The following is a 14,779-nucleotide window of genomic DNA, read 5'->3' as shown; positions in this document are numbered from 1 at the left end:
GAAGGATTTTGATACGGCCTGACTTTTGCATGGGGAAAGGGAGAAGCATACGCTCTACCTGATATAGGTGCAGGGTTCCAGACACCATTATCCTCCCGGAAATTAGCTTTCTGATCATGGTCCCGCTGCAGCTGCTGGTAGCTAATTTCACTCTCCTCACTTTCGGCTGCTGCTTGTTCTCAATGGAAGGAAGAGAAGATATGCTGGTGAAGATAATGGCGATAATAGCGACGGTGGATGATCTGTTGCTGACATGGGCATATCAATGTCCCGGTAACCATCATTATCACACCAAAAATATGCATGATTGACCTCTCAATTAATCTTGACATGCTTATTTTGTGCCTTGAGTGCAGCCTTTAGAACCTACGTGATCTATATAACTTGAAGCCTTTAAAAATTGCAGGTCATTGTCATGTCTGTCAGTTGACAAATGGTACTATAATTTATGAGAACGGGAGTTTTTTAATATCGGCCTGACTGGAACCATAGCAGTGCTTGAATTAAACTGATCTTCCTTCTGATCATGGCCAATAGGTCATGGTTTTTGCATGTACTAAACGGAAGCTAAATTTTTTAGATTAATGTGGTGTGACGAAATGAAGAGTCTTGGTTTAATCTTATTTTACTATGTTTTGCCACAAAGATGAAAAAGTGAATATGACATGCTGTATGTTCAATTGATAGAGCAATTAAAAGAAGGTAGAGTTAACTTTTATCTAATCAATACGTATGAAATTAAAAAGGAGCTTCGCAAACTGTATTTTGTACTAAAATCAAACAAAGATTGAAATGTGCGGAATGGGCAAAAGTTTTTTCTTTCCCCAAACACTGGGAACGTAATAAAAAAAATCTGAAATTTTGTGAAATGGGCCAGCTTAAGTTTTTATTATGTTTTGGGCCTATTACAACCGAATTGATTGGGCTTCGCTAAGGCTCTAGCCTCGAGGTTTTGAAAGCTAAAAAGATATCATTCCGTTGCCGGGACTTGAACCCGGGTCTCTCGGGTGAGAGCCGAGTATCCTAACCAACTAGACTACAACGGATCCCGCTGCAAACGTCCATTAAGTTATATTTGAGTGATATATATGAGTGGCATGGACCACAACTCATGGAAACATGTTTTCCATTCCAAAAATAAAATATTGACGGCTATGGATAGCATTCTTGACGTGTGCAATGTGATCAAGCTGTGTTATATTAAATCATCAATTTGCTTTGTCGCAAGTAGTGGAAATGCTGATGAAAAAAGCTGGAAGCAAGCCTATAGTTTTTGGAATTATGTGTTTGGACGCAGAGAAAAAACCTGAAACATGCGAGTGATTACTTAGACCTTGTTTTGATTCAATCATGGAAACTGGAGTGTTCCCCACATTAATGGAAGACCGTCTAAAATTGTCTGATCTCTGATGCAAGATTCATTGTGACATTTGTAGTCCATGTACTTCAAAACATATTATTGTTCTTACTATAATACTACTACTATAATTGAATATCATAGAAATAGGCAATGACTAGAAACGGTTAGTGTTTTGTCTTATAGTTATACCATCCTGTTATTTCAAGTAAAAAAAAAAGTGTCATTGATAATGAATATTCCAATAAAAAAATGGTGAGATATCTTTGCAGGCCATGGAGAAATCACAGCAGAATATTTTGTGAATATATTTAAGAAATTAAATAGTTGTAAACATTATTTTTTTTTAATTGTCAAAACTCAATTAAGCCTGTTTTCCTTCAAGTCTCAAATAATAATGATGGTACCTACCGCTGCTGTCACATGTTCCAAACTTTCCCAACCTGGAGAGTCCCCACTATCCTCATTATGAACAAGACCAATAGAAAAGGAAAGGAAAGGAAATCTCGAGTTGAGATTTATTTGATTTGAAAGAATTTTGAAGGATAAAAAATGCCTGCACTTACCAACAGATTATGGCCCAGAATCTTACATATGCTAATGCCAAATAGGGAATAAAAAGGTATTCAAGATTTGTAGAGATTCCCTGGTTTAGACATATCAGAATATTGCATTGAACATTTAACAACGATCACAACTGCAGCAACAGAATAAAAGGCTAATCTTTTTTTTAATAAAGCAATGAATATCAGATTATGGAAGCTCACAGTTAAAAAGGCAGGCCTGAATGATGATTTGGTAAGTCAATCTCCTCTTTATGACCATTAACTATATTAAGCATACACAGGTTCAGGATGTTTCCCACCAGTTGGGATTGACTATATCATATAGGTGAAATACCATAATCTAAAAACAAAACGAGATCAACTCTTCTACCGAGAATATTTATTGCAGGCTGCGCTTTCAACGACTCCAGGAAAAGTATCATCTCTCCCCTTAAAGATAAAGCATTGTTCAGACAAAAAAAAAAAAAAAAGGTATTGTCTTCAATTGCTGGGCCTGCAATCACCTACCAAGAAAATGATGTACGAGTACTCCTATGTAGAAGGGAATTTAACACTACTGAAAACACTCTTTTAAGTCATCATATTAAGTAACATCTGTGAACAAATTCAATATACACCATCTCAAGTTTTTTTTTTTCCCAAAAACGAACGAGTAAAAATAATCTCTACAACCAATTGTTAGGGATATTATCAGAGCCATCACTTGAAAAACGGTTTATTACAAAAAGGCATGATGCCCACTGAACACAATTGATGAACTATATATTGCACAATGCACACTGGATGACTAAAATAACACAATGGAATGGTACAAGATTAGCAAAAAGACTTTAAACCAGTTAGCTAAGGAGCCTTGTGGGACTGCAAAGTAAAGCACATGCACTTATCTTTCATCGCTTCAGCCTCACTTCCATACTCTTTGAATTTATATTCATTCTGTTTAAAGCTAGGAGGAACCTTTCCCTCACTGTAGCATTGATTACAAAGACTAAAATGAGACTTCACTTCCTTAAAGCGGGAACCAATAACTGGGTAACGACAAACTGAACAAACATGGCGTCCATGTCGATTCCTATCTCCAGTTTCTAACTTCAACAGAGTGGACATGATACCAAAGCCCCAATCATGATCATCGAACATGATAAGAAATTCATTGAAAGATACCTTTGAGGATTCTGTTTCTCCATGAACTTCCAGCATTTCACTAACTCCATGAGAAGGAACATAAATTGCCCTCAACAATTTGATATACTGAACAGCATCTACTTTTCTAATCCGAGAATCACCTTCATTTACTGGCCGCCATAAGAGTGCATCAAAGGCAATCCTTTTTCGCTTATCTGGAGGTCCACTACAAATGGGGGCAAGAACAGCATAAAACATGCCCAAGTCCACCCTGCCTGATCCTGTTTCATCCAAGACAGAGAGGATTTTCTCATTTATAGCTTTGACAGCTCCTTGGAAGGTTTCAGGTTTTAGAAAATTAAGTAATCTGCATAGAATTTCTTCCAAATTGGGCTTGCGTATGGATTTCTGAGGACCGCCACCACCAGAGTAGGAGAGTGGTACATCAGTTTCACTCATTTCCTTCTTCAAGAGATCCACTTTGCAACGGCTCAATCTAGTAATTCTCTGGAAAGCCCTAATTTGAAGAGCATTTCCTAAATCTTGCCTCAATGTAGTCTTCTCACCCGCCGTGTTGAATTTTGATGGCTCCACTATTACAAAAGCCCCTTCCCCATTGGCACCACCGTTAGTCTTCACCTTCTTCTTCTTCTGTAGCTGCTTCAGATGGTAAATGGCATCATGTAATTCAACCCTATTTGTCATTTTCAAAGCCTCCTTCAAAGCTTTCTTAGCTTCTTCAGTTTCTCCAGCCCCCAACAAGGACACAGCCTTATTGAGCTGTGCCCGCCAATGGTTTGGCCACACAGCTAAAACCCTAGTGTACATCTCAGAAGCTCTCTGAAACCTACCCAAGTCCATGTAAAGCCCGCCTAGATTGTATAAAGCATCAACGTGACCCGGTTTCAAATCAATAGCTTTCTGGAAAACCTCAATTGCCCTCTCATCCTCACCGATAGCGTGCAAAGCTGATGCTAAATCACAATGTGCATCAGCATAATCTGGTTTCATAAATATAGCCTCTTCTAAAGCCTTAACAGCTGCCCTATGTTCCCCTACCCCGAAAAGAGCACTACCTAAAAGCTTCAAAGCTCTAAAATGAGTAGGACAAAGAATGGCAGCTTCTCTATAATACTCACAAGCACTTAAAACCATACCTTCTCCTTCAAGAGCAATCCCAAGATTGACGTAAATTTGAGGAAGCAAGTAACCCCATTGATTACCACCTGCCTCAGCTGATTCCAAAGCTAACAAAAACTCTTCTTTAGCTTCTTTATACTTCCCTAACACATACAAACAATTCCCAGCTCTAAAATGTGGTCTCACATCCATTGGCTGCAATTCACAAGACCTTTTGAAACTAATCAAAGCTTCTTTAAACAACTGATGCTCATATAAAACTCTCCCAATTGCCATGTGTCCATCAAATGCTTCTTCTCTCGACCTTGCCCCATCAGCTCTATTCCTTAAAGCTCCCAATTCTTTAACAAAAACAGCATAATCAGGCCCTGATTCTTCCCAGTATATCCTTTTCTCTGAAAGCTCTGCAGACGGTCCCAATTCCCTTGACCACCCAGCATCCGAGTACACATCAAAATTATCATTTTTAAATTTCACATCTTTTGCTTGCTTTGCTTTCAATCTCTTCACCAAAATCTCCAAATCATCGACGAGCTTCCACGTGTCATCGAAAACTATCCCATGATGCGGCGACACAGCATACGTTGCCGTCCGTTGCTTCTTATGTGACTCCGTTAATCTCTCATCCACAATCGACGACGAAGATGCTTCGGAAACAATCGACGCGCCTTTGTTCTGGTCGAAATTGAGCTCGAGACCCAGCGCGTCGAAGTCACGGTCCACATCACCGGCTCCATCGTCGTAAGTTCTCAACAAACCGTCATAAGTTAACCCCTTTTCACTGTCAATGAACTCCCCATAGGTTCGAAACACTTCGTCGAGAATGGCGTTGATTTGTTCGTTACTAAACTTGACCCTGGGGTTAACAGCGACGACTAACGCTGCCATTTCATCCCTGTTAAGACACCCATCTCGGTTCGTGTCAAATTGCTGGAAAATCCTCTTCACCTTCTCTGATCTAGTCCCCCTTGTCGCCATTTCATCTACTCTTTTTTTCTTTTCTTCTAGGGTTTCGAAATTGAAAATTGAAACGCCAAGGTTATAATAAATTGGGAAATGAGGGGCCAAGAAAAAGAGAAAAGATGGGTTTTTCTTTTCTTTCCAAAAGGAATGAAACCATAAATTAGAAAAAGTTCAAAGAGGGAATAATACTTAAAACAATAATTGATAAGGTTAGGGATTGTTCAAATTTGTTGGGTTTAATTTTGGGTTTTGGGGATGCTCTCTTGGTTTCATTGGATCTGGTGGAGTAACGGCAGAAGAGAGATAAAACAGGAAAGAAGAGGAAAGAGATAATGAGTTCTGATGATGAGGGAGTGGGGGCTAATACCCCACAAAAAGCAGACTTTTTTTTATTGTTTGAGGAATTGTTTTAATGAGTTTTAATGTTTGATTTTGGTTGTTTGCAAGATAAGAGAGGAAGAGAGAGAGTTTGGATGGTCGGTTGGCAGTTGGCTAATGGTTAATGGACTTATTTTGAGGCGAAAAGTGGATTAACTGCCAGCTGTCTGCGTTTAACTTTTTGTACTAATTGTTAAAAAAAACAAAAAAAACAAAAAAACAGTAAGATAGAAACGAGGATTAAACCTCCAATCCCATAACCTTGGCCCATAGTGGACGTACTTGGTTAAAGCCCGTATGAGAATTAATCCGTACGGAAATTGCCCAAACTTAAATGACATAATGAATTCTGTTCCTAAATATAAATTGTTGGGTTTCAGTAAACTTTTCTATGTCTCACATGAATTGAAAACAAAATCTTAATTGAGCTAACCGATTATTTTAACAATTGCTTCTTGTTATTGTTTGAAAATACTTATGTACTCTCAATTAATGCTTCGTTCTTTCATAAAGCGTTGCTAGATGGATAAGAATTTAGATAGGTGTTTTAAGTTCAAATAATAAGACTCATTTTTTAAAAGAAAATATTTTTATGAATATTTTATTAATTTTTAGAATCCTTAATTAGTTTGTCATATTTAAAAAGAGTATAGAATTTTATTGAATTAATCTATCCACTGCCTTAGAGTTAGTAAAATGAAGTTTGTAAGTATTTTTTTTAAAAAAAGTACATTCGACTTGTCAAGAAAAAAAAAATGTCAAAGGAATACATGAGTTAAATTATAAAATATGATTTGGCGTTTAGGTTAATATTTATGCGAGGTAGGCTATGTAAATAAAAATAATGGATATGATAAATAGTTAAGATAGTCTTAATCTTATCTCTCGATTTTTATCTTACAATTTTTATATTTTAAAATAAATTACATGGTTCAAATCAAATATAATATATACCTTTCTTTTTGACCTATAGTCGATTAAGTTGACATATTTAAAATTTATCTAGATATTATTTATTTGTGAGTTTCATGAACTTAATATTGTCTTAACCTTTTTATTTCATAAAGTATTTGGGTCCAATACCTATTATTATTATTCTAAGAGGGGCAATCAAATTGATTTTTTCCTGAGGAAAAGTGTGAATTTCTTATAACAAAGAAGGTAAACTATGATGAAAAATAGTCCCTAAGTATATTCTTTAACTTTAATATTAACATCTAAGTTCAATCCCACTAATTATACCTTTCAAAGAGCAAAATCAACCCCAAAACACAAAAAGGAAAAAAGAATTAAAGAATTAAGGCGTTAAAAAAAAAAAAAAAAAAACTGAAATTGTGGACACGTGTAGGCAGTGGGAGAGGACGGCTACAGCGTTAATAATTAGAAGAATAAAGGTGAAAATAGTAATTCTACATATGATTTTGTTAGAGTAGCGGTTATATTTGAAAGGTCGGTACTGTTCCAAGTCACAAAGAGAAACGAAGGGAGGCAAAAGCCAAGAACAACGCCATTGCATTGCATTGCATTGCATTGCATTGCATTGCTTTGCTGTTCGCTGCCATTTCTTCTTCTACTCTCTTTCTCTTCCCAAAACGCTCCGTTGGTGTTGAGTAAGGGAGATAGAGAAGAAAAATGAAAATCTTTTAGTTGAATTTGTTTTTTTTTTTCCTCTGATTTTGCGGAATTTGATTATAATTTCTACTGTTTTCTCAACCAAAAATTGTTTCTTTCAAAAAAAACAAAAGGGGAAATTTTTAAAGCTTAATTTATCTCAACTGTCGATTGATTGCATTTGAAACTTGAAAGTCGAAGCGTTTCATTGAGATTTCTCTTCGTTTTTGTTGCTTGAATTGGAGCTCCAAGGTGAGAGGATTCTTTAAATTGTATTAAAAATTTTAATGTTTTTCAATTTTTTCTGTCATTTATCATTAGCATAGATGTTAATTCTTAGGTTTGATTTGGAAGATTAAGGGGAGAGACAAGGTTTTGAAAATTTTCCCGGAATTTCGTGTTTTTCAGGAAAGAACCGTGAAACGTCGGGAAAACAGAGAAGAAGGCTTCGAAGCGGAAGAAACGACCTGATTTTATTGAAAACTATTGGTTCTAAAGCTTCATAGGAGCAACATTTGGGGAAAAAAAAGAAAAATAATAACGTCAAACTTTCTCTCCTTCAATACGGTGTGCTTCAATGATTTTTTGGCCAGGTTCACATGATAAGACAGACCTTTAACTTGAAAAGAAGGAAATTTTGGTGATTTGTTTGTGAATAGAACGAAAGATACGGGGACAATGAGTGAGGAGTTGGAAATTAAGGAAGAGGGAGAGAAAATTTTTGTTTCGGTCAGATTAAGGCCATTCAAGGATAAAGATAGAACAAGAAACAATATATCTGATTGGGAGTGCATTAACAATGACACCATTGTTTTCAAGAATAGCTTGCCCGAACGCTCCATGTTCCCTGCCGCCTACACATTTGGTAAGCATTTCCTTGCCTGTTAATTGAGTCACACAGCGAAAACCATTTGCTTTCTTTTCGTTGCCAAACCATTTTCCTATTTAATCATAGTATTTTGGCAATTTTATTGTGAATAGACAGAGTATTCGGCTGTGACTGCTTGACAGCTCAGGTGTACGAGGAGGGAGCCAAACACATTGCACTTTCAGTACTCAATGGTTTTAATGGTAAGTAATCTTTTGTCTCCTTGTTTCTGTTTCTCTGGTATCTATTACTATGTAATTAAGTGAACGTTTTTACTGATGGAGAATTTTTTTTTTTTTTCAGCAAGCATATTTGCATATGGGCAAACAAGCAGTGGAAAGACATATACAATGAGGGGAATCACTGAATATGCAGTCAAGGATATATGTGACTACATAGAGAGGGTAATGATAGTTTATATTTGAAGTCTATCTATTCTGTTTCTTGGGAATGTAGAATTGAAATGACATGTTTTGTTTTGTTGAATACCTTAGCATGAAGAAAGAGAATTTTTGGTGAAATTCTCTGCCTTGGAGATATATAATGAAGCCGTCAGGGACCTCCTTAGCTCTGATAGTACCCCACTCAGACTTCTAGATGATCCAGAGGTAAAAATTTCCCCTTTCTTTATGCTGTCTGGTCGTATTTTTTATGAGTATAAACCTTTTTATAACACTGTATCACTTCAATAGAGGGGAACTGTTGTGGAAAAACTTACTGAGGAGACTCTAAGGGACAGGAAACATCTTCAGGAGCTCCTTTCAATATGTGAAGGTGAAGTGTTTCTCAAATTGTATACATTTCTTTTTCACCAGATGACATTATGTATGCATTTTGATATTGCATGTGCGCAGCTCAAAGGCAGATAGGAGAGACCTCTTTGAACGAAACTAGCTCCAGATCACATCAGATTTTGCGGCTGGTAGACATGTCAACTTGAGTAAACTTTCTTTATCAGAGTTGTGCCTGGTCTTACAGCTGTGTTTAATGATGCAATCTTGCAGACAGTTGAAAGTTCTGCTCGTGAATATGCTGGAGCTGAAAATTCAAGCATTCTTGCAGCGTCGGTGGTATAATACAGTCAACTTCTTAAAAGACAATGCAGTTTTCTTGTTTCAAATTGGAATTAATGAAATAATAAAGACAACATAATTCAAATTTGAATTAGTAAGTAGTAACTTAAACATTAACAAGGAAACTTTGACTTGGTTTTCTTGTACAGAATTTTGTTGATTTAGCAGGAAGTGAGCGTGCCTCTCAGACCTTATCTGCTGGTGCAAGATTGAAAGAAGGCTGCCACATAAATCGGAGTTTACTAACTCTTGGAACTGTAATTCGAAAATTAAGGTTGAACAATTTTTTTTCATTTTTTTCCTAAAACAAATATTGAAGGGCATGTGTCCTTAACTCCTTATAAATATGGAAAATGTTTGTTTATGGCCAATTTACTTGCACCATATTTTGCAGCAAGGGAAGAAATAGCCATGTTCCTTATAGAGACTCTAAGCTGACACGCATACTCCAGAATGCCTTAGGAGGCAATGCTAGAACAGCCATCATTTGTACTATGAGTCCTGAACGCAGTCATGTTGAGCAATCGAGAAATACTCTCTTGTTTGCAAGCTGTGCTAAAGAGGTAAGCACTAATGCGCAGGTCAATTTAGTTATGTCAGATAAGGCATTGGTAAAGCAATTGCAAAGGGAATTGGCTAGACTGGAGAACGAAATGAAGAGCATGGGATCAGCTTCAGTCAAACGTGATATTGCTATATTGTTGAGAGATAAAGAGCAACTCATCGAACAGGTGATTAAACGAACTTCACAAAGCAGTTTCCTTACATTTAACCACGACATCTTGCATCTAAGGAAGTTAGAAGTATATCTTGGCGGTGTAAACCCTGCCTTTATGTAGTTATCACAACCTTTATTATTTGGATTTTAGAAGTGGTTTAGGAAACTTGTACGGTTGTACCAATATGTTACTTCAATATTGAATCGTGAGAGCGAAGTTTAGACTGTTCAACTTTTCTTATCCTAGAGAAAAAGTAAAAGAGAGAAAAAAGAGACTGTGAAAACAAGATAAAGAAAACGATTTACTCATGTTAACCTTAGTTTTCCTCTTTTGAGAATGTACAGATGGCCAAAGAGATACAGGAATTGACTCAGCAACGTGATCTTGCTCGATCTCGAGTTGAGAATTTGCTACTGTCAGTTAGAGAAGTTCAAATGTTAAAGCAAGGGGATTATTCATTATCAAATTCTTCTGAAGTGGCCGAGGTTCCCTGTATGGTAGGTTACAACAAACATAGGGATACTGTTGCACCTCGTGTGCCTAGTTCCAATAACCAATATCTAGGGCTTCCTGAGAAATACGAAGAGGATTTTCTGCGCGATGGCATCACTCCAGAGTTTGTTGGGTCTGGTCCATGCAAAGGTTGGGGGGAGACTACCCAAAGAATGAATGGAGAATTTGAAGATAACTGCAAGGAAGTTCCATGCATTGAAATTGAAAACTCAAGCATTAAGATGAATGAAAATGCAGAAGTTTGGTCTTTAATTCCTGATAACAATGAAGGAAAATTACCCATCGAAGAGGCCATTGTCAAGAAAACCGAAACTGGTGAGTTAACAATTCATCCTGAGGAACAGGAAGGAAAACGTACCATGACAGAGGCTGTTATCAAGGAAATAGATGTTGATAATTCAACTGCTCTTGAGGAAGAGGAAAGAAAAGTAGCCTTGACAGAGGTCCTTCTCAAGAAAACAGGAGCTGGTGAGTTCCTGGCTGATCCCGACGATATTGAAGGAAAATTAACCGTGACAGAGTCAAGTATTGAGAAGCTGGAAGGTGATAGCTTCTCTACTGATCCTGAGGAAAGTCAAGGAAAATTAGACATGACTATAACCATGAAGGAAAATGTAGTATCATCCCCACAAAAGGAAGAATTGCAATCAAGTCATGTCTATACAGACGAAACTTACAAAGCTTTGAAACAAAAAATTGAGGAGCTGCAAAGGACCGTCAAATTTCTTGTCAGTATTCATCATCTAGAGTTGCCTTGTTTCTCAGATGCATCTAGCTCAAGTAGCACGAGCATGACCAGAAGCAGAAGCTGCGGTGCGGTTGTCACAACTGTGCCATCTTCACCTTACTTTGAGAAGGCAGAACAGAATGAAAGCACACCTCCTTCCACTGGATTTGGAAAGGATTTCCTTGAAAGACCAAGAGGCCTTTATCAAAAGCTTTCTGAATTGAAATATGACGACAGAAATGGAAATATGTCCAGAAGAAATTCTCAAACTTCTCGTAGTACTTCTGGGGAAGCACGAAGTCTGAAAGATTCGGATGTTGAAGACACTTTTAGTGCACTTGATTTTCCTCCACGACCATGGAAGTCATTTAGCGGTGATTCTGTGAGAAGAACTTCCTCCTCTGATTTTGCTTCGGACGGCAGTGAAACGGAACTGCAGTCAGAAAAGCAATTTGATAACAATTTGGTGAGCCTCTCTTCGTTTTTCATAGTTCTCATACGAAATCAATCTTTTAAATTTGTTGTCATATTTCCGTTTGTTACATTACAGTAACTTCTTTTGGTATGACTTAGGTCCTCATCAATTATATCTTAAAAAAAATGAAAACATGGCCTAGAAGTCAAAGATTGTGATAATTATATTCCTGCTTGATAGATAAGGTTATTCCAAGATTCTATCCTTTCTCTTCACCAAAGTGTCCAAATAGAGTGAAAAGAGATTCTTAGTAGGCATGGCACAAATATTCCTGTTCATATTATTGTACTGAAGCATACATACAGAAGTATGGAGTTGCAGAGTGCATACTACTGTTGTTTGAGTAAGAGAAATTGAAGATGCAAAGTTTTGTTGTTCCAGACTATGACCGTTTTAAGCAGTTTTATCTTCTCTTATGTGATAAAATTTTAAGAGTTTATTCTATACTCCTTTATAAACTAGTTACTGCAGTCTACTTGGTTCTCAAGTCAGTCCTTTTAGGACAGCTCATTTCAAGGTAGGACTGTCGTTCATTTTTTAGAGTATAAGTCTTTCTTTTTTTTTCCTTTGCAAAGCCCAATTTACTTAATGCAACTCTAAGAAAAGCTGTATGATCCCTATGATGATTCTTCCTGAACACCCCACCTCCGCCCCAAATTTTTGGCATATTGTGCTAACTTATCGCTGATGATTATTGGCTACTGACATATTTCCTTTTTCATGGAATGGCTAACGATGGTAGGCACAGGCACAGGAAATAATAAAGGATTCCATGCAACTGAACTCTAGTTGGCCCTCAGAATTTGAGAAGCAGCAGAGAAAGATAATTGAACTTTGGGATGCTTGCAATACACCATTAATCCACAGAACCTATTTCTTCCTGCTTTTCAAAGGTGATCCTTCCGATTCTTTGTATATGCAGGTAGAGCTCAGAAGATTGAATTTTCTAAAGAACTCAATGTCATACGAAACTAATGCTGGGCAAGATAGTCCCATCGACGCAACAGCTTCTAGGTAAATTTAAGATTTTTTTCTCAATAAGTTGAACAGTATAAGTGCAAATTCATGCATAGGCATCTAGCACTTACTTGGAATTAATCAACCTTTTGACCCGATTGAATGCAAAGGAATTACCTTATGTGATTCGTTTTCAATTCCATGCAAATTCCTAATAGTTAATAGTATATACATATTTTTTTGTGGTGGCAGTGTGAAGGAATTGATCCGCGAGAGGGGAATGTTGAGCAAACAAATCAACAAGAAGTTCTCAAGAAAGGAGAAAGAGGAACTCTTCAAGAAGTGGGGCATTGGGTTGAACACAAAGCAGAGGAGCTTACAGCTGGCTCGCAGTGTATGGACAAACATGAAGGACATGGTCCATGTCAAGGAGAGTGCTGCTCTGGTGGCCAAGCTGCTCGGGTTTGTCGAACCAAGTCAAGCCCCCAAGGAGGTAGTTGGACTCAGCATCTTGCCCCGATCTATAACCCGAAGATCTTCCGGCTGGAAGCACGGCATTCCTCCCCTGTTATAGAAGTTATTTGAAGATAAAGAGAATTATCTAGGTTCATATATTTGCAGGGTTGAAATCTTCTCATTAAGAGCAGAAGGTTTGGCTTAACTCCTTAAGTTGAACTTCTCAAATGATTCAAAAATGCAGTGCTCTGTTTTTGTCAAACTATACACTAAAAATAGCTATGGCAAAAAGGCAAAGTTGGTATTCACATCGGAGCTTTAAGCTTTTTTATGCTTTACATCATCTATGATTTGAAGACAGATCCTTCAGTGATTTTCCAGCCTGACTTGGACCCACACATTTCATATCTTGTTGTGTAGGATTTTACATTAGAGGCATTGTTCTCTGGATGATGAATATTAGTCAAGCGGGTGGACTTTTCCAGAGTTGCTTCGACTACAGTACGCTGCCAATCTAGTGAAAGAGTAACGCGGTCAATAGCCAGGTTCAGTATACTGTATTCATATATCCAACCAAGCTGGGCAATCTCAGCTGCACAACCAGTCCATGTCTTCAACATCTGACCATCCAGAACCTGGCAGTTTTCTCAGTGTTAAAGGCACACAGTCCGCTAATGAAGCAATAAACAGTCTTCAAAAGCAATCTAATAACTATGTTTAGCTGAATCACATAAAATGAAACTCCTATAATCCACATAAAACCATCCCAAAATGAAGAGAGTCCAGTTTGTGGGGCAGTTTTCAAGATTTATACTTGCGGAAATTCCAAAAAGAAAATGAAAATTACAGCATCATTACCTCTGGCAATTTATCAAGACAGTGGTCAGGCCCAAACGCCTGAGATTTAATGTTCTGCCACTTGCGAACAAAGCCTTCTGCAATTCTTGCATTCATTCTAGGTAATTCTTGCAAAGAATTTTCATCTACTGACCCTGAAAAGTTTTAAGCCAGTTTTGATCAACACTAATCATGCAGAAACAACTTCGAAGGAATTTGACATAACTTGGGTACTTTTGACATGTTTAGAGGGAAAAAACATCCTCCGTCCCCTATTACCAATTTAACATTATAACAAAAAATAAATGCAACAATAGCCATGCAAATATCACAACTTTGATTATAGGCTCAATCATTATCGGCAGCCAAGTTCTAAGTTATTATAGAAAATACTTCACTTGGGAGGCAAAAATGCGACATTAGGTCGACTATTCACTTATTTACCACATGTATAATGCATTATTAAGTCATACCTACATTAATGACATTAGATGCCATAGCTGGGCTGATTTCTTTGCCAACAACTGATGAAATTGATCTACCAGGTAAAAACTTCAAGCAACACAATGTCATCAATCCAATTACCACACTAGCAGACATGATCTTGAAACTACCATCTTTAATTCTGTCAGTAATTGTTTCTTCTTCATACATTTCTTCCGAACTACTTGTCCCAGGAATCTCAGCTAGGATGGCAGAATCCTCTTGACCAGGTTTTCCCAGGAGAAGGAGCGAGAGAGGGAGGGAAAGGGGAGGGGAGAGAGTGGTGGTTGATGAGAGGAGGAGAAAGAGTTGTCGGTGGTTGGGAAGAATTGGAAGTCGGCGAGGAGGTGATGGGCCCATTTACTGGCGTAGCAGACAGTGGCAGTTGAAGGGTGGTGGAGTTTGAAAGGTTTCCTAGGGTGAGGCAATGGAGTTAGAGAGGGAATGCAGAGGCCGATGCTAATGTGTCTCAAAGATTCCATTTTTGGAATATGTGAGATTAAAAAAAAAAAAAAAGCTTAAAGCTCTAAG

At 37.5% G+C, this 14,779-nt stretch overlaps 2 protein-coding genes, 1 non-coding gene and 1 pseudogene across 5 annotated transcripts; 1 reads left to right on the top strand and 3 right to left on the bottom strand.

The window, feature by feature from the left end:
- Positions 1–973: 973 nt before the first annotated feature.
- TRNAE-CUC (transfer RNA glutamic acid (anticodon CUC)) lies at positions 974–1,046 on the bottom strand. The gene has a single exon. It is a non-coding gene; the product is annotated as a tRNA-Glu (tRNA).
- Positions 1,047–2,628: 1,582 nt separating this feature from the next.
- Positions 2,629–5,632, bottom strand: LOC111306229 (putative TPR repeat-containing protein At1g05150 pseudogene; annotated as a pseudogene). Its single transcript, XR_016340777.1, has one exon. The product of XR_016340777.1 is annotated as a putative TPR repeat-containing protein At1g05150 pseudogene (transcript).
- Positions 5,633–6,920: 1,288 nt separating this feature from the next.
- On the top strand, positions 6,921–13,476 carry LOC111300722 (kinesin-like protein KIN-7F). 2 transcript variants are annotated; one of them, XR_016340776.1, is made up of 14 exons: positions 6,921–7,392; positions 7,549–8,005; positions 8,122–8,211; positions 8,312–8,412; positions 8,503–8,616; positions 8,701–8,782; positions 8,863–8,930; positions 9,013–9,078; positions 9,231–9,355; positions 9,476–9,812; positions 10,145–11,506; positions 12,258–12,529; positions 12,725–13,122; positions 13,349–13,476. XR_016340776.1 is itself a non-coding variant. In XM_022896341.2 (13 exons), exons 2-13 carry the CDS (start codon positions 7,819–7,821, stop codon positions 13,044–13,046), a joined length of 3,126 nt encoding a protein of 1,041 aa, XP_022752076.2. In that variant the 5' UTR covers positions 6,921–7,392; positions 7,549–7,818; the 3' UTR covers positions 13,047–13,232. The 2 variants fall into 2 exon arrangements, 1 of the variants encoding a protein (XP_022752076.2); XM_022896341.2 differs by lacking the exon at positions 13,349–13,476 and having other exon boundaries at positions 12,725–13,232.
- On the bottom strand, positions 13,273–14,758 carry LOC149519534 (protein ACCUMULATION AND REPLICATION OF CHLOROPLASTS 6, chloroplastic-like). The gene is made up of 3 exons (XM_089758081.1): positions 14,239–14,758; positions 13,787–13,920; positions 13,273–13,563 (listed from the first exon to the last, which is right to left on the bottom strand). The coding sequence occupies exons 1-3, from the start codon at positions 14,606–14,608 to the stop codon at positions 13,273–13,275; spliced, it is 795 nt and encodes a 264-aa protein (XP_089614207.1). The 5' UTR covers positions 14,609–14,758.
- Positions 14,759–14,779: the final 21 nt, after the last annotated feature.

The sequence above is a fragment of the Durio zibethinus genome, chromosome 3, assembly GCF_047325235.1.
Source record: "Durio zibethinus cultivar Kanyao isolate XHJ-2024 chromosome 3, ASM4732523v1, whole genome shotgun sequence".
NCBI lineage: Eukaryota > Viridiplantae > Streptophyta > Magnoliopsida > Malvales > Malvaceae > Durio > Durio zibethinus.
Note: the sequence above shows the minus strand (reverse complement) of the source record. Positions and strands in the feature narration are given on the sequence as shown.